The sequence below is a fragment of the Trachypithecus francoisi genome, unplaced genomic scaffold, assembly GCF_009764315.1.
Source record: "Trachypithecus francoisi isolate TF-2019V2 unplaced genomic scaffold, Tfra_2.0 Lachesis_group15, whole genome shotgun sequence".
Lineage (NCBI taxonomy): Eukaryota > Metazoa > Chordata > Mammalia > Primates > Cercopithecidae > Trachypithecus > Trachypithecus francoisi.
In genome coordinates this window covers 110356637-110383301 of record NW_022681460.1, presented here as the reverse complement: position 1 = coordinate 110383301, position 26665 = coordinate 110356637, and the positions used below count along the sequence as shown (strand labels likewise).

At 54.5% G+C, this 26665-nt stretch overlaps 2 protein-coding genes across 16 annotated transcripts in view; one reads left to right on the top strand and one right to left on the bottom strand.

The window, feature by feature from the left end:
- The first annotated feature begins 2572 nt into the window (after positions 1–2572).
- NUDT16L1 (nudix hydrolase 16 like 1) lies at positions 2573–6082 on the top strand. Of its 2 annotated transcripts, none has more exons than XM_033235866.1 (3): positions 2573–4183; positions 4266–4596; positions 5246–6082. In XM_033235866.1, exons 1-3 carry the CDS (start codon positions 3989–3991, stop codon positions 5338–5340), a joined length of 621 nt encoding a protein of 206 aa, XP_033091757.1. In that variant the 5' UTR covers positions 2573–3988; the 3' UTR covers positions 5341–6082. The 2 variants fall into 2 exon arrangements, with proteins under 2 accessions (XP_033091757.1, XP_033091756.1); XM_033235865.1 differs by having other exon boundaries at positions 3978–4183; positions 4266–4526.
- Positions 6083–6720: 638 nt separating this feature from the next.
- ANKS3 (ankyrin repeat and sterile alpha motif domain containing 3) overlaps positions 6721–26665 on the bottom strand; it is a 42822-nt gene continuing 22877 nt past the window's right edge. For 11 of the 14 annotated variants that reach the window (XM_033235853.1, XM_033235855.1, XM_033235850.1 and 8 more), the window contains 12 exons: positions 25600–25735; positions 16180–16338; positions 12217–12357; positions 11550–11659; positions 11128–11292; positions 9231–9355; positions 8979–9120; positions 8616–8788; positions 8166–8251; positions 7547–7630; positions 7224–7311; positions 6721–7104 (listed from right to left, as the gene is read on the bottom strand). In XM_033235853.1, coding sequence (XP_033091744.1) covers positions 7235–7311; positions 7547–7630; positions 8166–8251; positions 8616–8788; positions 8979–9120; positions 9231–9355; positions 11128–11292; positions 11550–11659; positions 12217–12357; positions 16180–16338; positions 25600–25735 — 1398 coding nt within the window. In that variant the 3' untranslated portion in view covers positions 6721–7104; positions 7224–7234. Of the gene's footprint in view, positions 7105–7223; positions 7312–7546; positions 7631–8165; positions 8456–8615; positions 8789–8978; positions 9121–9230; positions 9356–11127; positions 11293–11549; positions 11660–12216; positions 12358–16179; positions 16339–25599; positions 25736–26665 lie in introns of those variants that run through there. The other 3 variants (XM_033235860.1, XR_004443039.1, XR_004443038.1) reach the window with 3 other exon arrangements.

The following is a 26665-nucleotide window of genomic DNA, read 5'->3' as shown; positions in this document are numbered from 1 at the left end:
TTGGGAGGCTGAGGCAGGAGAATGGCGTGAACCCGGGAGGCGGAGCTTGCAGTGAGCTGAGATCCGGCCACTGCACTCCAGCCCGGGCGACAGAGTGAGACTCCGTCTCAAAAAAAAAAAAAAAAAAGAGTTTTACTCTTGCTGTCCAGGCTGGAGTGCAGTGGCGCTATCTTAGGTCACCGCAACCTCTGCCTCCTGGGTTCTAGTGATTGTCCTGCCTCAGGCTCCTGAGTAGCTGGGATTACAGGCATGTACCACCACGCCCGGCTACTTTTTTTGTATTTTTAGTAGAGAAGGGATTTCTCCATGTTGGTCAGGCTGGTCTCAAACTCCTGACCTCAGGTCATCCACCCGCCTTGGCCTCCTAAAGTGCTGGGATTCCAGGCGTGAGCCACCGTACCCGGCCCCTTGCAGATCTCTTTGATTGGTTCTATAGCAGGTTTCTATGGCAGGGCTGGCTTGGGGAGGAGGGAGCCAGCAGCACACTGGGGGGTGGGGTCCCAGTCGGGAGGCTTGGCCTCTGGGCGACCTCATCCGTTTGTGTGTGTGTGTTTTTTTTTTTTTTTTTTTTTTTTTAAGGTAAACCTCCTGGGCAGCAAATGTGCAAAGGGAGAGTGCCTAGGCCTGGTGACCCAGGGCTGGAGCTGTCCCAGTAGAGCCCTGGGCCAGGAAGGTGTGTGCTGCTCCCTGGCCCCGGAGGGCTGCCCTGAAGCCGGGCCTTCGGATAGGACAGCCGTGGGGCAGCTCAGTGCCCTCCCCTGAGGCTCACGGTGGCTCTGAGCACAAGCTCTGCCTAGTGGGCACTTGGGGGAGACCCAGCAGTGGATAGCACGGTCCCCACACCCAGCTCCCTGGACACCCAGGCCAGCCACCCCTCCTGCTCGTGCACACGCACGCACATGCTCTCACCCATACATGCTCACACATGCACGCCCACTTGCACATGCTCACGTGCACACGTTCACACATGCACACATGCTCTCACCATACACGCACATACTCAATGCACATGTTCCCATGCATGTGTGTGTACTGGGACTGAGCATCTCCCACGCACCTCTCCCGACCCACGCACCTCTCCCAACCCACACACCTCTCCCCGCCCCACGCACCTCTCCCCGCCCAACGCGCGCACACACCCTGCACCAACCCCCCGACCAAAGCCCCAGCCTCTGACCATCGGTCCTGGTACCAGAGCTCTGTGCGAAGTTTGGGCCGCAGAGTGGCCCGCTGGGACTTCCATGTGCTGCCGTCTGATGTGCTCAGATGGGCTCACCTTCGGTTCGTTTTTACTGTATATTTATAGTAATAAAATCCTGCAGCAATATCCTGTCTGCTCCTTCCTCTGGGTGCAGCCCTCGGGAGTGTGGCTGTTATCCTGGCCCGGAGTTTTGCCGCTAGGTGGTTGGTGGTGGCTCCCACACCCTGCAGGTCCATGGCCTCTGCCCGGCTTCCCTCCGGCGTCAGGGCAGTGAGCAAGGTGAGGGCTAATGAGAACGGGCAGCTCCCAGCCATCCCTGTCAGGGCTGGTTGTCTGGTTGGAGGGACGCCACACCCTCGAGGTTGGGCTGTCTCCAGAACAGGTGGTGCGGGAGTCCAGGGCCTCCAGGTGTGTTAGTTGTCGCTCCCGTCCCTATCTCTAGCCCCAACTATTTCAAGGCGTTTGCTAAGTACCTGCTGTGTGTCAGTGGAGGCGGAACAGTCGAAGAGCCGAGGGCCTGGCCCCGGCCCCAGGCCCCTGCCTTGCAGGCAGTGAGATGCCCAGCAGCTAATCAGAATCCTGCCAGGTTTGGTTACTATGAGGAAGAAAGTGAGCGTGGTGGTGAGATGAAACCGTACAAGGCAGGGTGGGCCTCTCTGAGGAGACTTATGCAGCCCTGAGAGCTGAGGAGGAGCTGGCCCTGGAAGAATGTTCCAGGTGGCAGGAGTGAGCCTGCTGTGTTCCCTGGGGACAGAGCCCTTGGCTGGAGTGAAGGGTGCTGGATAGATACTGAAGAGCTTGTAGGGGATGCTGGAGTGTTTTTATAAGGGGTAGTCAGAGTTTTAAGAACAGGTTTCCAAGCAGAGGAGCAGAGCTAGAGCCCTGTGGCTGGCGTGTGGAGCCTGGATGGCGGGAGCAGGTCTAGCCACCCATGGTTGTGGGCTTGCAGGCTGGAGCCCAGCCCCGGGCCTCTGCACGGCCCCTGCTCCCCGGCCCAGGGAGTGGCCAGTGCCCCAGGGCACCCACCACACCACTGCCTACCACTCAGGGCCCCAACTCCTTTGGCGCAGGTCAAGCTGCCACCATGGTCCTTGTTCGACTGAAGACTGTGAGACTGGAGGGGAAGCCCGTGTTCTGGCCCATCCGTCCCTGCCCCGAGAAGGCTGCCAGCCATGGACCCTGCAGCTGCTCTGACATGCCTGGGTCTGGCCCCATCCCAGTGTGGGTAGAGGGGTGCCCAGGGTGTCAGACGGGTGCTTGCATGGGCCAGATCGGCTCCCCATCTACCTCCCAACAGACAGCACTTTTTCTCATGTCTGGTCTTGGGGAGGGGCTGGAGCAAGGGGAGCCTCCCCTGCTGTGCCCCTGTGTCCCACAGGCCCTGGGCACTGGCGGGGCTTGGCTGCCTAGGGGTGGGGGCCCTCTTTGGGTGGGAGGACCCTTCCCCTTGCTGCCCTCTCGCCTTCTGACATGGTCGCTCACCCTGGAATCTGGCCTTCCCCTGCTGCCTGCAGCTGTCCCATGTAGCCCCTGACCCACTGGTGGCCATAGGAGGAGACAAGAGGTGCCCTCTCTGGGTTCTTATCTCCACATCTGACACCACCATGGACCTAACAGGTGAGTTTCCAGTGCCCACCCTCTGCCTACCTCTCTCCTCCTGCTTGGCTCCACTCAAGGCAGCCTTCTCTGTGCCAGTGAGCTTGGCCTCACTGCACAGCTCTCCTGAGACTGTGCCCCAGCCCTGGGCACCCATGCTGTGAGTGCAGGCAGGTGGTTCATGTACTTAGCAAATCCATTCCCCCGGTGGGGAGGAAAGTGGCCTTGGGCCCTGCTGCTGGTGAGGTGAGCCTTGCCATCATGGAGTTCAGCGGACCTCGCTCTCTCTCGGGCTGTTTCTGATGTTTCTGAGCCTGACACATCTCCAGTACAAACACAAGGTAAGTACCTCAGGCTCTTGTGGAATTGGGATCCTGTCTCTGTCACCAGCTGCTGGGTGTACGTAGGCAAGTTCTGTCCCTCTCTGAGCTCCAAGTTCCTCATCGTAAATTGGGGAAACCCCTCTTCCCCCAACAGTATCTGGCACAGGGTGCCTGGCATGGAGGATGCTGGAAAGCTCCAGCCCCGGAATTTAAGTCACTTTGTGCTCAGCAAGCTGGGTCTACAGAGCCCCAGCGCTCCTAGTCCGCCCTGACCCAGCGTGGACTCGGGGACTGGGGCACTCAAGCCCGGATCGAGCTGGCCAGCAGGGTGGCTAGGTCAGGACTGCTGTCGTGCGTGGCAGGCGAAGGCTGTCGCCCTCCGGGCTCGGGTCCTGTGGCTCTGGCGGAGCAAAGCTCCGGGGCATTTCTGGCTCGTGTGGTCGTGCCAAGGGCGCCATTGCTGATGCACGGGGCCATGCGGGCCGGGTCCGCCTCCTGGGGAGAAACGGATGAGCGCAAGGGGGATCGGCGCCATCGAGGGTGGAGAAACCGCAGGGATTTTCGGCTGTCTGCTTTGGGGCGCCAAGGAAGATGTTCGTCGCCCACAGTGGGAACCTTGAGGCACCACGGCACCGACCAGTCGACTAGGCGCTCCCGTCGGAGGCGGGGCCACCGCCCGGGGTGTGCGATTATTGGGTGACGGCTGACGCTCACCGCCCTTTGCGCACCGCTCGCTGCACCTCTCGACGACGCGCGGCGGCGCTGCGAGGGGCTCGGTCCCGGGGCGCGCCGGCGATTGGTGGGGTAACGGGACCCGGGGGTGCGGCCGCCCGCGGATTGGCGAGGCGCGGCGGGGGCGGGCTCGCGCATGCTCTTAAGTGGCAGCGACGGGGACGGGGTCAGTGCCAAGATGTCGACGGCGGCCGTTCCAGAGCTGAAGCAGATCAGCCGGGTGGAGGCGATGCGCCTGGGGCCGGGCTGGAGCCACTCATGCCACGCCATGCTGTACGCCGCCAACCCTGGGCAGCTCTTCGGCCGCATCCCCATGCGCTTCTCGGTGCTGGTGAGGACGGGAGCGGGCGTGGGCGGGCCGGGGCGGGGGCGTTTGACGATCCCCCCCGGCTTTGACCCGCGCTCCCTTGCAGATGCAGATGCGTTTCGATGGGCTGCTGGGCTTCCCCGGGGGCTTCGTGGACCGGCGCTTCTGGTCGCTGGAGGACGGCCTGAACCGGGTGCTGGGCCTGGGCCTGGGCTGCCTGCGCCTCACTGAGGCCGACTACCTGAGCTCGCACCTGACCGAGGGCCCACACCGCGTCGTGGCGCACCTGTACGCACGGCAGCTGACGCTGGAGCAGCTGCACGCCGTGGAGATCAGCGCGGTGCACTCGCGCGACCACGGCCTGGAGGTGGGGCCGCCGCCCGGGCCCCGCCCCCCGCCCCGGGGTTTGGCTCTGGCCCCGTGGAAGGCACCGATGGGTAACACGTCTCCTGAGGGTCCCCTGGCCGGGCTGGGACGGGTGTCGCTGTCTCCAGCAATGGGGTGGGGAGAGGGGTCTGGGGCTGGGGGGCCGGGAAAGGAGGGGCGGGGGTGGGGGCCGGGGCTGGGGCTCCCTCAGGGCTGTGTTACATCCGCCTTGCTGCCTGCCATTGCCAATCCTGGGAGTGGGGAGTGGGATCGGTGGGGAGGAAGGGATGGGGGAGGAGTGGGGCTTGCTTGGGGAGTTGGAAAACTTGAAACTTGAGCACAGCGGGGGGTCGTAAAACTTGGGAACCTCATGGGGGGTGTGAAGGCTCTTGGGATTTGTGTTTTGTGGTCTGGAAGGGCTGGACTTCAGGTGTTCAGGCTTCGTTGGGTGGACGGGAAGCATGGGGTGTGGACCCCGGGTGGTGGCCTAGGTACCAGGGGGAAGTGCATGGGGTCAGCCTCCACACTTGCTTGGGGAGGAGGGGGCTGCGTTGCTCCAAGGGAGCTGGTTGGCTTCTGCCAGGTCCTGCCTGGGTCTCCCATTAAGTCGTTGGCAAGGCTGGCTGCTCGTACCCTGGCCTCATAGCTTCCAGGCCCCTCCTGCAGGGGGTGCCATTGTGTGGCAGGCCTGGCCCCAACCCCTACCTCCTGTCTGCGCAGGTGCTGGGCCTCGTGCGGGTCCCGCTGTACACCCAGAAGGACAGAGTCGGAGGCTTCCCCAACTTCCTGAGCAACGCGTTTGTGAGCACGGCTAAGTGCCAGCTCCTCTTTGCCCTCAAGGTGCTCAACATGATGCCTGAGGAGAAGCTGGCTGAGGCCCTGGCTGCGGCCACTGAGAAGCAGAAGAAGGCCCTGGAGAAGTTGCTCCCAGCCTCGTCCTGAGGGCTGCTGGCACCCTCCCCTGGGCCGGAAGACTGAGAATTCCTGCCAAGTGTGGCTTCTGGAGTGTGTGTGTGTACCCCACTTCTGACTGCCTAGGGCAAAGGGGCATCCTGTCATCTCCACTGTCCCAAGCAGTCACTAGGTGGTGGCCGGGCCAGCTGGGACCCAGCCCATCCTCTCAGGCAGAGCAGGGTGGTCTGGGCACACTGGGCCTGCTTCTTCAGCCTCAGGATGCTCTTGTTCATCCCAGGCCCAGACCCTCCTGTGTGTGTCTCATCCCGCCTGGTGGAGGCCCACAGGGACTGCGCACAGCTCCAGGGCCACTCGGAAGACGGGATATGTGGGTGGAGGATGCATTCCTGCCTCCTTCCTGAGCCGGCTCAGAGCCTGGGGGAGAGCCAACTTGGGGTAGGAAGTTAATACTGTTAATTTGGGTTGCTGTTGGATTTACTTTGCTAGATTTTCTCTTTCACCACGTGTGAACTGTGGGTGAGGTTTCAAAGTAGCTTCACCCCACGTGGCTTGGTTCCCAGGGACAGTGAGGGCCTCGGGGGCCCAGCTGTGTACGACGAAGCTGTCGAAGGAGAAGACAATAAAGTCACTCCTCAGCTGCTCTGTGTGTCTCTCAGCTGCTCTGTGTGTTTCGGTTCTGGATGGAGCCAGCTCAGGCCTCCTGCCCTAGGGGAGGGAGGAGCTGCCCCAGCCAGAGGCATGTTTGTCCCCAGTGTTGACAGGGGCACTCCCAGCATAAGCACTGTGCCCATCAGCCAGGTTGGGGTATCTGGGCCGAGACCTTCAGGGCAGGCTCCCCTTCCTGATCCTGATGGCCCTGGCTGCACCTGAGCTGACCTGCTTTGCAAACCCGCCCTACACCACCATCTGCAAGCAGCTGCAGGGGATGGTGTAGAAGTGCAGGCTTACTGTGCAGAAGGACAGCAGCAGAGCCATCCCTCGCGGTCTCCTACAGCCTCACATTTGGAAGGACTCCAGTGGCATCGTCAGAAAATGTTCACGGCCCATACCTGGCCTGGTGAGGGAGGTGGTGTTCCCAGCGCCATCTCAGAGCTCGGTGTGAGGACAACATGTCGGGGGAGGCCCTGTCCTACGGCGGGCTGGGGATGTTCTTGGCTCTCGAAGCCTTGAGTCACGTGGGCTCCAGGAGCAAAGGCGCTCCTGCGCAGCAGGGGACAGGGCAGTCATGGTTGCTGCACTGGCCAGTGCCACATGTCATGTGACCAGAACTGAGCCCTGCACTAGCTGTTCTTCAATTTTATTTTCCAACAAATGGCATTTTCCAGGCGCCCCAGTCCTCACCCCTAAGGTCACACCTCAGTTGGCACCTGTGTGTGTGTATGGATATCCTTTCCCCCAGGGCCCTGCCTGGTCTGGGCCAGGGCAGCCCATGAACTCTGGGCCTCACCACCAGGTTCTGGGTGAGACCCTCGTCCTGCCTCAGTGCTGGCCCGAGCTGCTCGGCCAGGGCCGCAGCCCGTCTTGCCTCTGTCTCCCGGCTGCTCCCGGGGCCTGATCCTCTGGCCCCCACTGGGCCTGGGCTGCACGTGGCAGCTGCCTGCTTACTGTCCTCTTCACTCCCTGGCACACAGCTTCAGGGTGGACTAATCACCCAACGTCAGATTCTGAAAGAAAAAGGCCCGGTCAGAAGGGAGGGGACAGGTGGGTGCGTACGCACCCCTGCAGCTGCCCAGACAGGCCCTGCTGCTCCCGCCACGGGGGGTCCAGGCTGGCAGACACTCACCGGCCCACAGGCTAGGGCTCCCGCCACTTCTTCCCGTTCAGCACCTGCAGCTTCTCCAGGCTCTGGGTCACTGAGCACAGTGCTTGCCCTGAGGAACGATGACCGTGAGCCTCTCCCTCCCAGGCTCGGTAGAACTGGGTAGTGCTGCCCAGGGGTCTGAGCTGCAGGATGTGACCTGCCCCTCAGCCGTCATGGCCCCAGCCCCGACGTCAGCCTTGGGGTAGAGGAACTCAAACTCGCTTTCCCTGGAAAGGGGTCCCTCTGCCTCCCTTGGAAACAAGGAGCTCTTAGTCTTCAGCGAAGTCTGGTCCCCGGAGACTCACCCATCTCATGGACACGGTCCTCCAGGGCTCCCGAGAGCTCGGGGAGGCTCATGGCCTGCAGGGACACTTGCCATCCCTTGGAGTCTGTGGTGCAGGGATGGAGTTAGCTGTGGGTCTGTGTCCCCACAGGCCCTGCTTTATTCTGAGACCATGCAACCAGGAGAAGCTGCTTGGATCAGAGCCTCCCTCCCTGCCTGGCGGTGTCGAAGCAACCCCCTAGAGCCGAGGCTGGGAGCCCTGTTGTGCCCTTCCCCCCACGGGCTAAGCGACCACCACCAGGCCCGGGTCAGCCCAAGAGAAGACAAGGCAGGGCCGGTGGGGACCCGGGTCTGGGCCCTGGCTGGAGGCTGCAGAAGTCACTGGCGGTCTCAGCACAGCACAGGCAGCCATAGCACAGTGCCTCCCACCCCTGGGGGACAGGTGGTTTTCCCGGCACAGGTGAGGAAGTGGGCTTGGGAGCCCAGGGCCCCTCTCCTTCGGCTCTGGGATCACGTGCACACAGGAACCTGGGAGAGTGGCTGCCGGCCGGAGAACCAGGCCAAACCCACTGGGTCAAACCCAGCTTCAGGGCTCCCCGCTTTCTCCTCTGCCCAGTGCGGAGTCAGGCCACTGCTCTTACCAGCTGTGGGGAGGCCTGGGCCCAGGGTGGCTGCACCAGGGGGATGGTCCCGCCTCACTCGAGCTGACAGCTCAGCTTGACAGGCTCTACCAGACACAGGAACAAGTGCTGGTGAGGGCAGAGGCCTGGCTGCCGCAGAGCCCCCACCTCAGAGCTTCAAGGGGAAGGAGGGCTCTGCCCTGTCCCTGCAGCTGGCCTTCGTGAGCTGGCCCAGTGCCCCATGAAGCTGTGCTAAAGAGCAGGAGGGAGAGCGGTGCAGATTCCCGACCCCGACTGCTGCCTGGGTCTGCCTGCAGGAAGGAAGGGCCTGGATGAAATGGGGGTGGGGTGGCTCTAGGCACTGAAATCCACCTCTCAGTTACAAAATCAGGAAGCAAGGATGTCTGGGGGTCCAGGGGCCAGGCAGCTGACCCCTGGAGGCCCAGCCCAGGCCAGCTCTGAGCCACTCACCGCAACTGGTCCAGGACAAGGGCAGCGTCCTGGGCCAGGGCCCACGTCTCCTGCAGCTGGGCCTGGAGGTCCTCGCGGGCACGGTCCTGCTCCAGTAGGCAGCTCTCCACCACGGCACGCAGCTCCTGCTCCTGGCACACCTGGCCCCGCACGGCCTCTACCTCCTCGCAGCGCTGCAGGGGGCGGGAGGCTGGGAGGTAGCCGGGCAAGCCAAACCCCTGGCCACGGCCCTGTCCTCTGTGTGCGGCCCTCTCCCCCTTGCATCCACCTGACCCCTCCACACAGCGCCCACCTTTTCTGTCAGAGATGGGGCCAACTCAGGGGTGTCGCCCTGCCCCCCATCCCCCACCCACAGCCACTCACCTTGTGCAGCTGGATGGCGAGCTCCTGCATCTCAGCCTCCAGCCGGTCGGCGTAGGCCAGCTCCAGGGCGTCCCCGGGCGGCCGGGCACTGCTGTGCCAGCGGGCAATGGCGGACGTCATTTTCCTCTTGGGCCCAAACAGCCTGCAGGGGGAACATGACCAGGACGTGCCTCAGCCTCCCAGGAGCGCTTACATGAGCAGGAGTTTGCCCCAACCCCGGGCTCAGGGCCAGAGCGGCCCTTCTGGACGCACGTGATGCCGATTTCCTTCAGGTCGCTCTCAGTGAGGGTCAGAAAGATGCGGAGGTCCACGTCCTGCTCCTCAAACACCTGCAGGTACTTCAGACACCCGATCTGCTCCAGCAGTGTGGCCAGGTCCTGGCAGGCACAGGGGATGGGTTGGGGGAGGTAGTAGCCGACGACAAAGCAGAGCCATTTTCCTCCGCTTGGAGCCCCACTGCTTCCCCACGCTTAGCAGCAAGACCGGGCCTGTGTGTGGCCCCCAGGCTGTCCCCGCCTACCCTGGTGCCTCAGGCAGGGCAGGACGTAGCAGGCAGGTGAGTCCTCACGCTATGGTCGGCCACCTGGGGACACTGTATGTTCATCACGAGAAACTGGCCTCCTCCTGCCTCACATGCTTAGCTCTGTGAAGGGGCGATGGAGCTGCTGATCTGGACAATGCTTTGTACACAGAGTGCGCTGCTCTCTAATTCTAGAGTCTCAGTATCCGATGTTCTGATTTCCACTTGTCTAAACGCAACTCTTCTCCGAGTTCACCTGTCTGGAGTTCACCGAGCTCCCTGGATGTAAGATCCGTGTTTCTGATCCACCTGAGATGGTCAGGCTGTTTCTTACCCGTCGTTTCTGCTTTTCTCTTCTTCTGGAATGCCACTGTGTGGACGCTGTCAGCGTGCTTGAGGGGGTCACAGGTTTGTTCATTTTTTTCACTCTTTCTTTCTGTTCCTCAAGCGAGATGACCTCAGGTGACCTGCGTTCACAAGTTTTCTGATTCTTCTGCCTGCTCAATTCTGCTGTGAGCCCGTCTAGTGATATTTTCATTTTAGTTTACTTTTCAACTCCAGAAATCCTACTTTTGAGAGTTTATTGCTTTTAATGGAGAAACGACTGTTACTCTCCCATTTTCCTCAAGCTGTTTTCTGAAAGAACCATACTTAGGAGACTACCCTGACCAGACTCCACTCAGTGTATGTTGAAGGGACCGAGGTGTGCGCCTGCTCACTGAGCCGGGGGCTGCAGGGAGAAGCCGGCATCTCAAGGCTCTACTGAACAGCACAGCCGGTGCTTTAACAAATAACCAGCCAGGCCGGGCGTGGCGGCTCACGCATGTAATCCCAGCACTTTGAGAGGCCAAGGCAGGCAGATCACAAGGTCAGGAGCCTGAGACCAGCCTGGCCAACACAGTGAAATCCCATCTCTACTAAAAATACAAAAAATTAGCCGGACATGGTGACACGTGCCTGTAATCCCAGCTACTTGGGAGGCTGAGGCAGGAGAATCACTCGAACCCGGGAGGCAGAGGTTGCAGTGAGCCGAGATTGCGTCACTGCACTCCAGCCCAATGACAGTGCAAGACTCCATCTCAAAGAAAAGAAAACAAATAACCCACCAGAGCTTCCTTCCCTCTGCCTCTTGTCTCCGTATCTCTTCTGCCTGCACAGGGTAGGAGAACTCAGCAGACACAGGTGAGACAGCTGAGCTGTGAGTCACACCTGTCATCCCTAAGGTAATGCGTGGTCAGAGGGACCACAGCAAGGATGAGGATGGTGGCAGCTGTAACCATCACCAAACACACACCGTGTATGGTCCCTGTCTCTGCTTCAACCGCATCCTGTCAGACTCCTGCAGGCAGCTCTGAGCTCAGGTGCGTTTTTCTTCTCCCCAGGCTCAGGGAAGCCAACGCCAGTATGGAAAGCAGGGAGACAGGCCCTTCGAACAAAGCAGAAGCCCTGCAGCTGGGCCACCAGCCACGGAGCCAGCTGTGAGCCTGCAGAGCCTAACAGGCCATGGGGACGCCACTGCCATTCTGCTCTCCAAGCAGCGCCTGGCACGTTATATACACAACACATGCCTCACAAGTCACAAAAAGTGCCGTCTCTGAGTGTAACCTCCAGTTTCACAAGCGGTCTTACCTGGGGTCCTGAGTAGGGGGCCCTCTGAGTCTGGGGGCTGGACTCAAGGGGAAAATCTTCCCTGTCAGTCCCAGTGCGGGGAGGCCACTGGCTGTCAGGATTCTTGGTCTTCATGTAACTTTTAGCTTGTTTGCGAGCTGAGCTTTTACAGGCGTGGTCCGAGTCCTGCGGTGAGAGCCATGTATCTGAAGGAGCACACGGACTGACTGGAGAGCCTTGGTGAAACCCCCCACCCGCCACACGGGCTTCCAGTGCGTGCGCTGTCGTCTGAGAAGCCAGTCCCTGGTCACGGCACGTCCCAGTGCAGCACACACGTGTAGCACGTGCTTGTTACAGACGTGCTCATCTTCAAGTAACTGGGGGATGTTAGGCATCCCCACCAGGGCCCGGCTATGGGAGAACGAGAAAGAAAGAATCCGCACCTCATTGCTCTCCACAGAAGCTTCGCTGCTCAGCCCCTGGGCTCTGGCCAGGCCCTCGCTGCTGCTGCTGCTCTGGACAGGCTCCAGGTTGCCACAGAAAGCATGTTCCTCTGAGGGCGGGAAGACAGGGCGTCCGCCTGCAGGCCTCACCGAGGTGCTGTGCCCGTGTCCCGGGCTGAGCCACCCCCGCCAGGGCACTCCTTGGGGCTTGCAGCGGTGGCTTCCTTATGTTTCAAGCTTCCTGCCTGTCCTAAACCCTCCCCTCTATACAGACGGGCAGGGCTTTTTTGTTCACTGATACATCTCAAGCACCCAGGGCAGTGCTTGGCATACGGTGGGCACTATGTAAGCAGCTGCTGCACGGAGGTGCAGTTATAACATGACATTCCTATTGGAGCCTGTCCGGAAAGCCTCGGGGGGCTCCCAAGCAAGGAGCTAAGCCTGTTGGTGTGGAGTGGCTCCCCCAAGCTGCACGGGGACACTGGAACAGAAGCTTCTCCCATTCCTCACAAGAACCAGGGCTGCCCACGCCTCCCCCGTGCCTGTCCTCTGCTGGATGGCTGGGCTGTGCCCCAGCACCAAGCCCGGGGGATAAATGGGGATAGGCACACAGGAGCTCCAGGACCTGCCTGAGCCGCGGGCTGGACAGGGATGGGGGTGCACATACCCCGGCTGCTGCTGCTGCTGCTGCTCTCCACGTCCCGCTCGTTGATGGGGGAGGTGACGTCCCGGCAGCAGAGGCCCTCTTCTTCCAGGGGGTTCTCACCACTGCTGTTGAAGGTGACATATCCCCGGGGAGGAGCCTGCTCTGTATACAGAATAGAGCCCATCAGCCCAGGGAACTCCAAAGCAAAGCCGATCCTGATTCCAGATGCCCCCACCTCCTCAGAGGCCAAGGCCCCAGATGGAGGCAGGCGACTTCCCGCTCATGACCTCATCTACTTGCTCCCGTGACCTGGCATGGCTCTATCTGTGGTGTGTGGGTGGAAAAGTCGCTCTGAGGGTCAGTCAGTGGCCCAGACCAGTGTGTGGTGGGGCCAGGGCTGGGCCCTCTCCATTGTACCGAGCAACCTCTTTTTCAAGGGGAAAACGTAGGAAATGGTAAGCTGTATTTACAGATGCCTGACCAGAGAAAATGATACCACTACTGTTCCTTTTAGCAGGAGGTATCTAATGACCTCACACAGATACCCGTCAACCAGGTGTCTTTATGTCCCTGTGACCTTTAACCATAGGCTCTTAGCAGGCTCCTCAGGTCAGTCAACCCTGGCGAAAAAGAGATCTGGCTGACCAGGAAGGAAAAAGGCCTTGGGCTAAAAATTAACAGCAATAGTATGAAATTACCTAATTCTACCTGCCTCTAAAACCAAGCAGAAAACAGGGCATGAGGCCGGGCACGGTGGCTCCAACCTGTAATCCCAGCACTTTGGGAGGCCGAGACGGGCAGATCACGAGGTCAGGAGATCGAGACCCTCCTGGCTAACACGGTGAAACACCATCTCTACTAAAAACTACAAAAAACTAGCCGGGCGAGGTGGCGGGTGCCTGCAGTCCCAGCTACTCGGGAGGCTGAGGCAGGAGAATGGCGTAAACCCAGGAGGCAGAGCTTGTAGTGAGCCGAGATCCGGCCACTGCTCTCCAGTCTGGGCGGCAGAGCAAGACTCCGTCTCAAAAAAAAACAACAACAACAACAACAACAACAAAAAAAGGGCATGCATACCAGGCAATTTCACTCCAGTTTTGCTCCTTGATTTACATAAAAAGACTGACTTGACCAGGCACGGTGGCACACGTCTATAATCTCAGCTACTCAGGAGACTGAGACAGGAGGCTTGCTTGAGCTCAGGAATTGGAGCCTGCAGTGAGCTATAATCGTGACACTGCACCCCAGCCTGGGCTACAGTGAAACCCTGTCTTAAAAAAGAACCCGGCCGGGCGCGGTGGCTCAAGCCTGTAATCCCAGCACTTTGGGAGGCCGAGACGGGCGGATCACGAGGTCAGGAGATCGAGACCATCCTGGCTAACACGGTGAAACCCCGTCTCTACTAAAAAATACAAAAAAAAACTAGCCGGGCGAGGTGGCGGGCGCCTGTAGTCCCAGCTACTCGGGAGGCTGAGGCAGGAGAATGGCGTAAACCTGGGAGGTGGAGCTTGCAGTGAGCTGAGATCTGGCCACTGCACTCCAGTCTGGGCCACAGAGCGAAACTCCGTCTCAAAAAAAAAAAAAGAACCCAAAGGATTGGTTGGTGGGACCATGGTGAACTTACTATCTTCATTACGTATTTTCCTAGTTAGGGAGAAGTTTTTACAATCAGCACGTGCTATTTATCATTGCCCCCTAAAATTTTTCTGAGTCAGGGTCTTGCTCCGTTATGTAGACTGGAATGCAATGGCACCATCATGGCTCCCTATAGGCTTGACCTCCTGGGTTCAAGCAATCCTTCCACCTCAGCCTCTCATGTAGCTGGGGCTAGGGCTACAGGCATAGGCCACGATATCTAGCTAATTTTTGAAAATTTTTGTAGAGATAGGGTCTTGCTACATTGCCCAGGCTGGTCTCACAACTCCTGGGCCCAAGCAATCTTCCTGCCTTGGCCTCCTAGAGTGCTGGGATTACAGGTATGAGCCACTGCACCTGGCCCCCCATTTTTTTTTTTTTTTTTTTGAGACAGAGTCTTGCTTGCACTGTTGCCAGGTTGGAGTGCAGTGGTGTGATCTTGACTCACTGCAACCTCTGCCTCCCGGGTTCAGGCGATTCTCCTGCCTCAGCCTCCTGAGTAGCTGGGATTACTGGCACGTATCACCATGCCTGGCTAATTTTTGTATTTTTAGTAAAGACAGGGTTTCACCATGTTGGCCAGGATGGTCGCGATCTCTAGATCTCTTGAGCCACCTGCCTCGGCCTCCCAAAGTGCTGGGATTACAGGCGTGAGCCACCACGCCCAGCCTCAAATTTACTGGCAAAGAAAATATATGCACGTATAGAAAATTTAAATTTCGGCCGGGCGCGGTGGCTCAAGCCTGTAATCCCAGCACTTTGGGAGGCCGAGACGGGCGGATCACGAGGTCAGGAGATCGAGACCATCCTGGCTAACACGGTGAAACCCCCGTCTCTACTAAAAAATACAAAAAAAAACTAGCCGGGCGAGGTGGTGGACACCTGTAGTCCCAGCTACTTGGGAGGCTGAGGCAGGAGAATGGCGGGAACCTGGGAGGTGGAGCTTGCAGTGAGCTGAGATCCGGCCACTGCACTCCAGCCTGGGCGAAAGAGCAAGACTCCGTCTCAAAAAAAAAAAAAAGAAAAGAAAATTTAAATTTCACAAGGTATGAGAGGAAAAAGCAAAAATCCCTTGAAATACCACACCTGAGACTACCACCGTGATTACTTCTTTGTGGATTCATAGAAAAAACCGCACACAAGCGGCTTCAGACATGTATGATTTTGAGAAAGCATCTGTTGTACAGCTATATAAATTAATTACCAACCCAGCCCCAGGATGACAGCCTCCTTCCCGTGCCCACCACACCTCAGGCTGCAGCAGGTGGCAGGGACCCTTTAGAAGGAAGAGACTGTCACTCAAAATGACCAGCCCGGTGTCCCAGAGCCAGTGCTCACAGCTCAGCGGACAGGACACAGGCGGGCCCTCATGCTGTGGTGGGGCTGGCCAGCAGCTCGAGAGAGGCCTTGCCAGTGGCCCAGTCAGCTCGCCCCTCCCAGGACAATGGAAGAAGGTGGGTCTCCAGCTCCCAACCCAGCACCCAGGCTTGAGAAGACACAAGTCTGCGCATCTGCTTGTGTCTGGGGTTTTAGAAGGGAATTCAATTACTCGTGTACCCTTGGCTGAAACACTGTCTACTCTCACTTTTCCAAGTCCTGGCCCCAAAGAGGCCTTGTTCCCAAGAGGGACCAGCCCCGAGGTCTGTGAGAGCAGCAGCCTTGGCCTGGCCATGACTGGGTCACAGCCATCAAAGGAGGACAAAACTCACATCTCCAGCTGAGCTCTGGGACAAACCACAGCAGTAGAGAGTAGGCACCAAACCCAGCTCCCTGAAAAACAGCCCCAGCACTCCCCAGAGCAAAATGCTCAACAGCCTGGGGCTGGCAGTCTGAGAATCAACTGGAGATCTGAAAAGCCACAGGCTAGGAATCTTCACTAACAAGTGGGCCCCTCTCAGGAGGGTCTGAGCACAACTTCACCGCCCTGAGAAAACAGCAGGGCCTGCCCTTGGCCTCCCACCCCCAGCAGCGTACCTGACCCAGCTGCTGTGGGCAGGGAAGTGAACTTCACGCTTTGTGTCCTCCCTGCAGGAGCCGACCCACCTATGTGATGAATGAAATCTGAGCGGGATACATTTCTGCTGCAGGAGAGAAAGTTCTATTCCTAAATTTAGCCAATGAAAAGGAAACTCAAGGAGATTAAGCAAAAAACAAGAGCAAGTCCGTGACCAATGCATTTCTATCAGTGGACTCAATCCTGAGTCTCTCTAAGCATGAAAGCTGGGCCACCTGTCCCGCTGCCACCTGAGGTCCAGCGACCCATGTTGCAGGAGCCTAAGAGCTATTCCATTCTTGCCAACACAGAATCTTGGTATGCAGTGAGAGAGCCCTGGGGAAACGCAGGCCACTCACCATAGTGAGGCCGTGGGGCTCTGCCGCCCAGGCCAATGCCTGTGATCCTGGCCAGGGCTCGCGGTCCCTCGTGAATGCTGACACCCTTCTTCCGGCACGGCCTCTGTCTCTGAGGAGCAGGGCAGGACTCGTCAGAGGAGCTCAGATCTTCGTACTTTTCTGTGGTCAAACACCAAGATTAAGATAGTCTGCTCAGTGATGGACTCATGTACTAATCCTTATGGCAAACTGAAAGAAAGTAACTGTCGCCGGTTTCGTTAAATTAAGGAGAAGGGTATCTGCCAGGGCATCACTTTTGAGAAATGCCGCCGGGCGCGGTGGCTCAAGCCTGTAATCCCAGCACTTTGGGAGGCCGAGACGGGCGGATCACGAGGTCAGGAGATCGAGACCATCCTGGCTAACACGATGAAACCCCGTCTCTACTAAAAAATACAAAAAATTAGCCGGGCGAGGTGGCGGGCGCCTGTAGTCCCAGCTACTCGGGAGGCTGAGGCAGGAGAATGGCGTGAACCTGGGAGGCGGAGCTTGCAGTGAGCTGAGATCCGGCCACTGCACTCCAGCCTGGGCGGCAGAGCGAGACTCCATCTCAAAAAAAAAAAAAAAAAAAAAGAGAAATGCCCTAACAGGCCGGGGCGCTGCTCCAATGGGCCACAGGGAGCTGCAAAGTTAGTGAGGATGGAAAGTTTCATTTTTCTTGAGACCAGAGTCTCTGTCCCCCGAGCTGAAGTGTAATGGCACGATCCTAGCTCACTCACTGCAACCTCTGCCTCCTGGGTTCAAGCGATTCTCATGCCTCACCCTCCCAAGTAGCTGGGATTACAGGTGCGTGCCACCATGCCCAGCTTTTTTTTTTTTTTTTTAAAGTAGAGACAGGCTTTTGCCCTGTTGGCCAGGCTGGTCTCCAACTCCTGACCTCAGGTGATCTGCCTGCCTTGGCCTCCCACAGTGCTGGCAATACAGGCGTGAGCCACCGCGCCTGGCCAGGAGTTTCATTCTTATCTCTGTCAAGGTTTGCAAAATTGTTCATAAGCCTGTATTGTTCATAATCAGAAATTTTGTTCTACTTTGAATAAATAAAATCCATCTCTTCATTAAAATACACGGTAATATCAGTCACAACTGCTTTTTCCTAATCCTTTCCTTTGGAAGCAACTTTTTTTTTTTTTTTTGAGGTGGAGTTTTGCTCTTCTTGCCCAGGCTGGAACTTCTGCCTCCTGGGTTCAAGCGATTCTCCTGCCTCAGCCTCCCGAGTAACTGGGATTACAGGCACGCGCTACCGTACCCAGCTAATTTTTGTACTTTAGTGGAGATGAGGTTTTATCATATTAGGCTGGTCTTGAACTCCTGACCTCAGGTGATCCACCCACCTCAGCCTCCCAAAGTGCTGGGATTATAGGTATGAACCACTGTGCCCAGCTGGAAACAACTTATTAAAGAATTCTGTTTTTTCTTTTTTTCTTTATTTTTTTGAGACGAAGTCTCGCTCCATCGCCCAGGCTCGAATGCAATGGCACCATCACGGCGCACTGCAAACTCCACCTCCCGGGTTCACGCCATTCTCCTGCCTCAGGCTCCCGACTAGCTGCGACTACAGGCGCCCGACACCATGCCTGGCTAATTTTGTTTTGTATTTTTAGTAAAGATGGAGTTTCACCATGTTAGCCAGGCTGGTCTTGATCTCCTGACCTTGAGATCCACCCGCCTTGGCCTCCCAAAGTGCTGGGATCACAGGCATGAGCTACCGTGCCCGGCCGCAATTCTGTATTTTCTAAAACATGGCATGTGTTTGCTATGATTATAAAGTGTTTCAAATCACTGCCCAGTCTGAGCTTTCAGAGCTCAACCCAGAGCTTTTACTATTTTGTAGCTTTTCAGTTTTTCATATTTGACTTGTCTAAGGCTCTGATCCGATTCCACTTTTACGAGATACGTGAGCTGGATGCAGGAGGGAATGGTGGGATCTCCTTGTGGAGCTGGTAAGCCGGCACGGAAATGAAGGGAGAGGTCCCTTGCGTTACCATTTTACCACCTGAGCTGTGTTTCCTATGAAACAATCCCAAAGCCAGGGAAGGAGCTGGGCTGAGCCTGACCCTGAGAAAGGAGCTGCTCGCTCAAGTGCGAACTGACAGGATAATTCAGGGCAGGCCAGCAAAGAAGGAGCGCTCAGGCCCTGAACGTGGGCCACTCTGTTCTTCCCCATGAAGAGGCTCAGGCCCTGGCGACTGAGCTAGCCATGTGGACACACACCCCCTCACAATCAAAGATCTACAGCACCCCAAGGAGACTGTGCTTCCATCCAAGCTAAAGGGGAGAGAGCTGTAAAACAAATGCACAAAGGTGGCAATAAGCAAGGGAACGGCAGATGAGTGAATCTCAGCACCCAACACACCCTCAGAGCGGCTTAAAAATAACAGGCAGATGGAAACCACAAAAAAGCCAGAGCTGCAATCCTGCTATCAAAGTGGAAATCAGGGCAAAACGCATTAAATATGACAGAGAAGGACTTTTTTTTTTTTTTTTTTTGAGACAGAGTTTCTCTCTATAACCAGGCTGGAGTGCAATGGCACAATATCGGCTCATTGTAACCGCCTCCCGGGTTCAAGTGATTCTCCTGCCTCAGTCTCCCAAGTAGCTGGGATTACAGGTATGTGCCACCATGCCTGGCTAATTTTTGCATTTCGAGTAGAGACAGGGTTTCACCATGTTGGCTGGGCTGGTCTTGAACTCCTGACCTCAGGTGATCTGCCCACCTTGGCCTCCCAAAGTGCTGGGATTACAGGCATGAGCCATGCCCAGCTAGAAGGACATTTCTAATACTGAAAGCCGTAATTCACAGTGAATCTATAACAAGTTATGAAAATCTGTCACCAAAAATGCGCCAACTTCCTTCATAAATCAGAAACACACTAATAGGTAATTTTGTAGAAAATGAACTAAAAGTACATAATCCTAAATAAGATACTCACAGATACGCTAAATTGTATACACAGAAAATAGAGAATTCAACTTCTCAAGCAAAACACGGAACGTTAAAAAATATTGATCAGGGCTGGGCGTGGTGGCTCACGCCTGTAATCCCAGCACTATGGGAGGCTGAGGTGGGCGGGTCACTTGAGGTCAGGACTTCGAGACCAACCTGGCAAACATGGTGAAATGCTGTCCGTACTAAAAATATAAAAAACAAATCAGCCAGGCGTGGTGGCAGACGCCTGCAATCCCAACTACTCGGGAGACTGAGGCAGGAGAGTCGCTTGAACGTGGGAGGCGGAGGTTGTGGTGAGCCAAGATTGCGCCTGGGCACTCAAGCCTGGGTGACAGAGTGAGACTACATCTGAAAAAATATATATCTATTGATCATCAGGTGATAAATAAGATGACAAAGAAGTTCTGTCAAGGTAAGAATTATAAACACCCCGATCAGACACATTAGGATACAGTTGATCAGAATAACATGAGAAATTAATCACAAGATCAAAAAGGCCCTTCCACCGAGAAATTAACAAACAAAAACAACCACAAGACTTCTATTAGACAACTTGTAGGTGAAGGAGAAAATATAAGTAAAAATTATAGAATTTCTGAAAAATAATAGGGAAAGTATTAAATACAGAACCCCCAGAATACACTTAAAGCAGCAATCAGCAAAAATTCACAGCCTCTAACATTTAGCAACAAAAGGGAAACAATGAACATGAAAGAAACTTCCAACTCAAAAAACTAGAACAACAACAAATTAAGCCAAAGAAAAATAAAAGCAGAAATTAAACCCTCAGTAGGTCTCCTTAATAAATCAAAATCCGATGGGTTTTTCTTGTTTTTCCACTAAACAAAGTACTTGTATTTAACTTAAAAAGAAAAAAAGGAACAAACACAAATATTCAAAATAAGAAGTGAGGCCGGGCGCAGTGGCTAACACCTATAATCTCAGCACCGTGGGAGGCTGAGGTGGGAGGATCACTTGGGCCCAGGAGTTTGAGACAAGCCTGGGCAACATAGTGAGACACTGTCTCTATTTTTTTTAATATAAGAAATTTTTTAAAATATAAGAAATAAGATCCAGCAATTCCACTACTGGTTATTTATCCTAAAGAAAGAAAATCAGTATACCAAAGAGATGTCTACACCCTCATGTTATTGCAGCACTATTCACAGTAGCCTAGACAGAGAATCAACCGAGTCCATGAGTGGATGAATGAAGAAAGAAGACTTTATAAACACAATGGAATATTATTCAGACATAAAGAATGAAATCTGATCATTTGTGGCAACATGAGTAAGCGTGGGAGAGACTATGTTCGGTAAAATAAACCAGACAGAAAAGAAAGACAAATTCCAGCCAGTGTGGTGACTCACACTTGTAATCCCAACACTCTGGGAGGCCAAGGTGACAGGATCACTTGAGCCCAGGACTTCCAAACCAACCTGGTCAGTATAGCAAGACCCCGTCTCTACTAAAAAATAAAACATTCGCCAGGTGTGGTGGTAGGTACCTGCAGTCCCGGCTATTCGGGAGGCTGAGATGGGAGGATCACTTGAGCCCAGGAATTGGAGGCTGCAGGAGCCAAGATTATGCCACCACACTCCAGCCTGGGTGACAGAACGAGACCCTGTCGCAAAAACCAAACAACAAAAAAGACTACATGATCTCACCCATTTACAGGATTTTTAAAAGCTCATGTCAAGCATGTAGAGTAAAAGAGTGGGTATCAGAGGTTGGGGGTGGGGAGGCAGTGGGAGAGACTCGTCAATAGGTATAAAATTACAGATCGAAGAAAGAATTTCTGGTGTTCACAGCACAGTGACTATACGGAGCAACAGTGTATACCTCAAAACAGCTACTAGAAGACAGGACTTTAAATGTTCTCACCTCAAAGAAACGATAAATATTTGAGGTGATGGATAAACTAATTACCCTAATTTGATCATTACACAGTGTATACACGTATCAAAACATCACACACTGTACCCCATAAATATGGAGTTATTTTGTGTCAATTAAAAATGAGATAAATGCCGGGCGCGGTGGCTCACACCTGTATTCCCAGCACTTTGGGAGGCCGAGGCGGGCGGATCACAAGGTCAGGAGATCGAGACCACGGTGAAACCCGGTCTGTACTAAATATACAAAAAATTAGCCGGGTGTGGTGGCGGGCGCCTGTAGTCCCAGCTACTCAGGAGGCTGAGGCAGGAGAATGGCGTGAACTCGGGAGGTGTAACTTGCAGTGAGCCGAGATCGCGCCACTGCACTCCAGCGTGGGCGACAGAGCAAGACTCCGTCTCAAAAAAAAAAAAAAAAAAGAGATAAATATTTTCCAGGTCAAGTGCAGTAGCTCATGCCTGTAGTCCCAGCACTTTGGGAGGCTGAGGCGGGTGGATTGCCTGAGTTCAGGACTCTTGAGACCAGCCTGGTCAACATGGCAAAACTACCTCTCTACAAAAAATACAAACGTAAGCTGGGCATGGTAGGGTGCACCTACAGTCCTAGCTACTCGTGGAGCTGAGGTGGAAGGATCGCTTTGCACCTGGGAGGCAGAGGTTGCAGTGGGTCGAGACTGGGTCACTGAACTCCAGCCTCGGTGACAAAGAAGACCCTGTCACAAAAAATAAATCAATATTTTCCATGCTGAAAAAAATAGTAATAATAATGAGAAAATAACCACTGAAACAGAATATTTTATCTTGTTTTATTTTATCTATTTACTTTCTTTGAGATGGAGTCTCGCTCTGTCGCCAAGCTGTAGTGCAGTGGCATGATTTTGGCTCCCTGCAATCTCCCTCTCCTGGGTTCAAGTGATTCTCCTACCTCAACCTCCAGAGTAGCTGGCGCACACCACCACACCAGCTTATTTTTGTATTTTTAGTGGAGATGGGGTTTCACCATGTTGGCCAGGCTGGTCTCGAATTCCTGACCTCAAGTGATCTGCCTGCCTTGGCCTCCCAAAGTGCGCAGATTACAGGCATGAGCCACTGTACCCAGCCTGAAACAGAATTTTTTTTTTTTTTTGAGGCACAGTTTTACTCTTGTTGCCCAGGCTGGAGTGCAATGGCGCAATCTCAGCTCACTGCAACCTCCGCCTCCCGGGTTCAAGCGATTCTCCTGCGTCAGCCTCCCAAGTAGCTGGCATTACAGGCACGCACCACCACACCCGGCTAATTTTGTATTTTTAGTAGAGAAGGGGTTTCTCCATGTTGAGCAGGCTGGTCTCGAACTCCTGACCTCAGGTGATCCACCTGCCTCGGCCTCCCAAAGTGCTGGGATTACAGGCGTGAGCCCCTGCACCTGGCCCTGAAACAGAATAAAAGGAGAAAAAAATTGGCCGGGGGCAGTAGCTCACGCCTATAATCCCAGCACTTTGGGAGGCCCAGGTGGGCAGACCACCTGAGGTCGGGAGTTTGAGACCAGCCTGGCCAACATGGAGACACCCCGTCTCTACTGAAAATACAAAAGTATCCGGGCGTGGTAGCACATGCCTGTAATCCCATGTACTCGGGGAGGCTGAGGCAGGAGAATCACTTGAACCCGGGAGGCGGAGGTTGTGGTGAGCCAAGATCAAGCCATTGCACTCCAGCCTGGGCAACAAAAGCGAAACTCCGCCTTAAAAAAAAAAAAAAAGGTGGGCGCGGAGGCTCACACCTGTAATCCCAGCACTATGGGACGCCAAGGCAGGTGGATTACAAGATCAGGAGATCGAGACCGTCCTGGCTAACAAGGCGAAACCCCGTCTCTACTAAAAATACAAAAAAATTAGCTGGGCAAGGTGGCAGGTGCCTGTAGTCCCAGCTACTCGGGAGGCTGAGGCAGGAGAATGGCGTGAACCCGGGAGGCGGAGCTTGCGCCACTGCACTCCAGCCTGGGTGACAGAGCGAGACTCCATCTCAAAAAAAAAAAAAAAAAAAAAAAAAAAAAAGGCCGGGCGCGGTGGCTCAAGCCTGTAATCCCAGCACTTTGGGAGGCCGAGACGGGCGGATCACGAGATCAGGAGATCGAGGCCATCCTGGCTAACACTGTGAAACCCCGTCTCTACTAAAAAATACAAAAAACTAGCCGGGCGAGGTGGCGGACGCCTGTAGTCCCAGCTACTCGGGAGGCTGAGGCAGGAGAATGGCGTGAACCCAGGAGGCAGAGCTTGCAGTGAGCTGAGATCTGGCCACTGCACTCCAGCCTGGGCGACAGAGTGAGACTCCGTCTCAAAAAAAAAAAGGAGAAAAAAATGATCTTGTAGACCTCTGCAAATAAAAAAATGATCTTGTAGACCTCCACAAATAAAAACCTGTTATCAAGGAACCACCTCATAGCAAGAGACCAGATGGTTTCATGGGAGAATTCTATCAAAACTTCTAAGACCACATAGCACTAATGCTACATGTATTGTCCTAGAACACGAAAAAGGAAGGAAAACTTCCAAATTATTTTTATGAAGTATAACATTGATACCCGTACCTGATAAAGACAGAACAAAAATAGAAAATTATAGACCACGCCGGGGCCAGTGGCTCACGCCTGTAATCCCAGCACTTTGGGAGGCTGAGGCAGGTGGATCACTAGAGGTCAGGAGAGTTTGAGACCAGTCTGGCCAACACGGTGAAACCCCGTCTCTACTAAAAATACAAAAATTAGCTGGGTGTGGTGGTGCATGCCTGTGATCCCAGCTACTTGGGAGGCTGAGGTAGGAGAATCGCTTGAACCCAGGAGGCAGAGGTTGCAGTGAGCTGAGATCTTGCCACTGCACTCCAGCATGGGCAACAGCGCAAGACTCCATTTCAAAACCAAAAAAAAGAAGAAAGAAAACTATAGACCAGTATCATTTATGACTGAGTATCCACAGAAAAATACTAAATATTAATAAACAGAATTCAAAAACACATTAAAATAATACATGTGTGATTTATGCCAAGAATGTAAAGTTGATTCGTTATTAGGAGGTTCAGGAAGACAGTCTACCATATGAAAATGCACAGTCTCCAAAGATATGGAAACAAAATTCAATAGTTACTCCAGTAAAACACCACTCAAGAATAAAAGAACTGATGAATACTTTGTTAATATGCTAAAATATCATATGCCTTCCCTCTCACATAATGGGCATTTCCACTAAGATCAGGACCAAGGTGAGGAGGCGCACTGTCTCCACCGCGCTGAACAGCGGGCTAGAGGTGTCAGCAACTAAACAAAGAACAGTGCAATTCAACAAAGTCAGAGTCACAAGAATCAGCAGGAAGCAGTGTATTCATCGATACTTAAAGATTATATGTTAGTACACCTGTAAAGCCCTAAAGAATCAGTAACAAAACTAACCTGAACAATACAAGAATCCTGTAAGGTAGCAGAATATAAAATTAGTTTGCATGGCCGGGCGCAGTGGCTCATACCTGTAATCCCAGCACCGTGGGAGGCCAAGGCTGGTGGATCACCTGAGGTCACGAGTTCGAGACCAGCCTGACCAACATGGAGAAATCCCATCTCTACTAAAAATACAAAAAATTAGCCAAGCATGGCGATGCATGCCTGTAATCCCAGCTACTTTGCAAGCTGAGGCAGGAGAATTGCTTGAACCTGGGAAGCGGAGGTTGCGGTGAGGCGACATTGCGCCACTGCACTCCAGCCTGAGCAACAAGAGCGAAACTCCCATCTCAAAAAAAAAAAAAAAAAAGTTTGCAGAAATCCATTGCCTTCAAATGCACTGACAATATGCAGTTAAACGATATAATGAGACCACTAAAGAACTTATTCACATATCCAACCACCACCTGTTCCCCAGGAACCTACTGAAATAAAAAATAAATAGCACTGAGTAATTAATACCCTGAGATTTGGGGGGGAAAAGGGATATAATGGTAGGGAAAACCGCATTACAATAGCAAAAAAGATGATCAAACACTTAGGAACAAACTAGTCATATGCAAAATATAGATGAAGAAAAATTTAAAACCCTCCTGCAAGACCCAAAAGTACACTGGAACAAGAAGACATCCCTTGTTCTCAGACAGGACAACTCAAAAACACAAAGATACAGTTCATTTATACACTATCACAATCTCAATAAAAATTTCAATGCTGTTTTTAAGGAGCTAGACAAGTTGATATTCAAGTTCATACAGAAAAATGAATAAGCCATAGCCCAGGAAACAGTGAAAACAGAAAACTAAGGGGGCCTGCCCCGACTCGGTAGTCAAGCATACTACAGAAAGCCTCTACAGTCACGACAGCGTGGTTTTGTACTACTCTCCATCATCACCATCCTTCTCTCCTGTTACAGCAAGGGCCTCAACCTTGACATGGAAGCAGCTGGGGGAGGCAAAGCCAAATCTCAAAGGAGAAGGTGGGAGCCGGGGAAGAGGGGAACATCTTTCTCTGCCAGGTCACCTGAAGCTGAAGACAACCAGAGACCCCAGCAGGGCACGGCTGGCAGGTGTGGGTACCTGGGCTCCGATAGAGGCTCTTGGGCAGAGAGGGCGAGTGAGTGTCCATCAAGGCCACGATCTTCATGTGTCCGTACTGCTTGGCCAGCATCCGGGCTGTGGCTCCACTGTGGTCTCTCGCATCCACCTTGACTCCCTGCGAATGTCCATGAAAGGGGGTTAGGAGCCTCTCCTTCAAAGAGCCTGCCCTTCCTGGGCTGATGGCTGGGAAGACAGAAGGGCATATGCTGGTTTCTGACTGCCTCCCTGCATGGGAAACATCACACCTGCATGGGAAAAAGGCAGGCTTCTCTGCATCATAGCCACAAGTTTTGCTCTCACTCTCTTTTTAGTGACAAGCATGAGGGGGGCTGGGGTGGGGGAGTCATCTCCCAGCTGTGGCAGCTCTCGGCTTCCCACTGCTGCCCGCCACACTCATGACCTCTCTTGCAGGGGGCTGGCAGCCACCATGGGGAGAGCCCAGCCTTCACCTTCTGCACCTGGGCTGTGTCCCACTCACTTTGCTTGTCTTCACTCAAAGCTGGAGACAGCAGTTCACAATGAAAGCAGCCTTTTTTTTTTTTTTGAGGCGGAGTCTTGCTCTGTCGCCCAGGCTGGAGTGCAGTGGCCGGATCTCAGCTCACTGCAAGCTCCGCCTCCCGGGTTCTCGCCATTCTCCTGTCTCAGCCTCCCAAGTAGCTGGGACTACAGGCGCCCGCCACCTCACCCGGCTAGTTTTTTGTATTTTTAGTAGAGACGGGGTTTCACTGTGTTCGCCAGGATGGTCTCGATCTCCTGACCTTGTGATCCACCCGTCTCGGCCTCCCAAAGTGCTGGGATTACAGGCTTGAGCCACCGCGCCCGGCGAAAGCAGCCTTTTTAACCAGTCAGAATGAAAGCACCATCCTCTGAAGCAGAATTCATCACTTTGATCAAAAGCTCTATAATGTATTTACAGGTCTTGTAGCGCAACAATTCCACTTCCATGACTGTAAGGAAATAACCCTAAATACAGAGAAAGCTTTAGTGTGCAAAGGCGTTTGGCACAGGCCAGGTACGGTGGTTCACGCCTGTAATCCCAGCACTT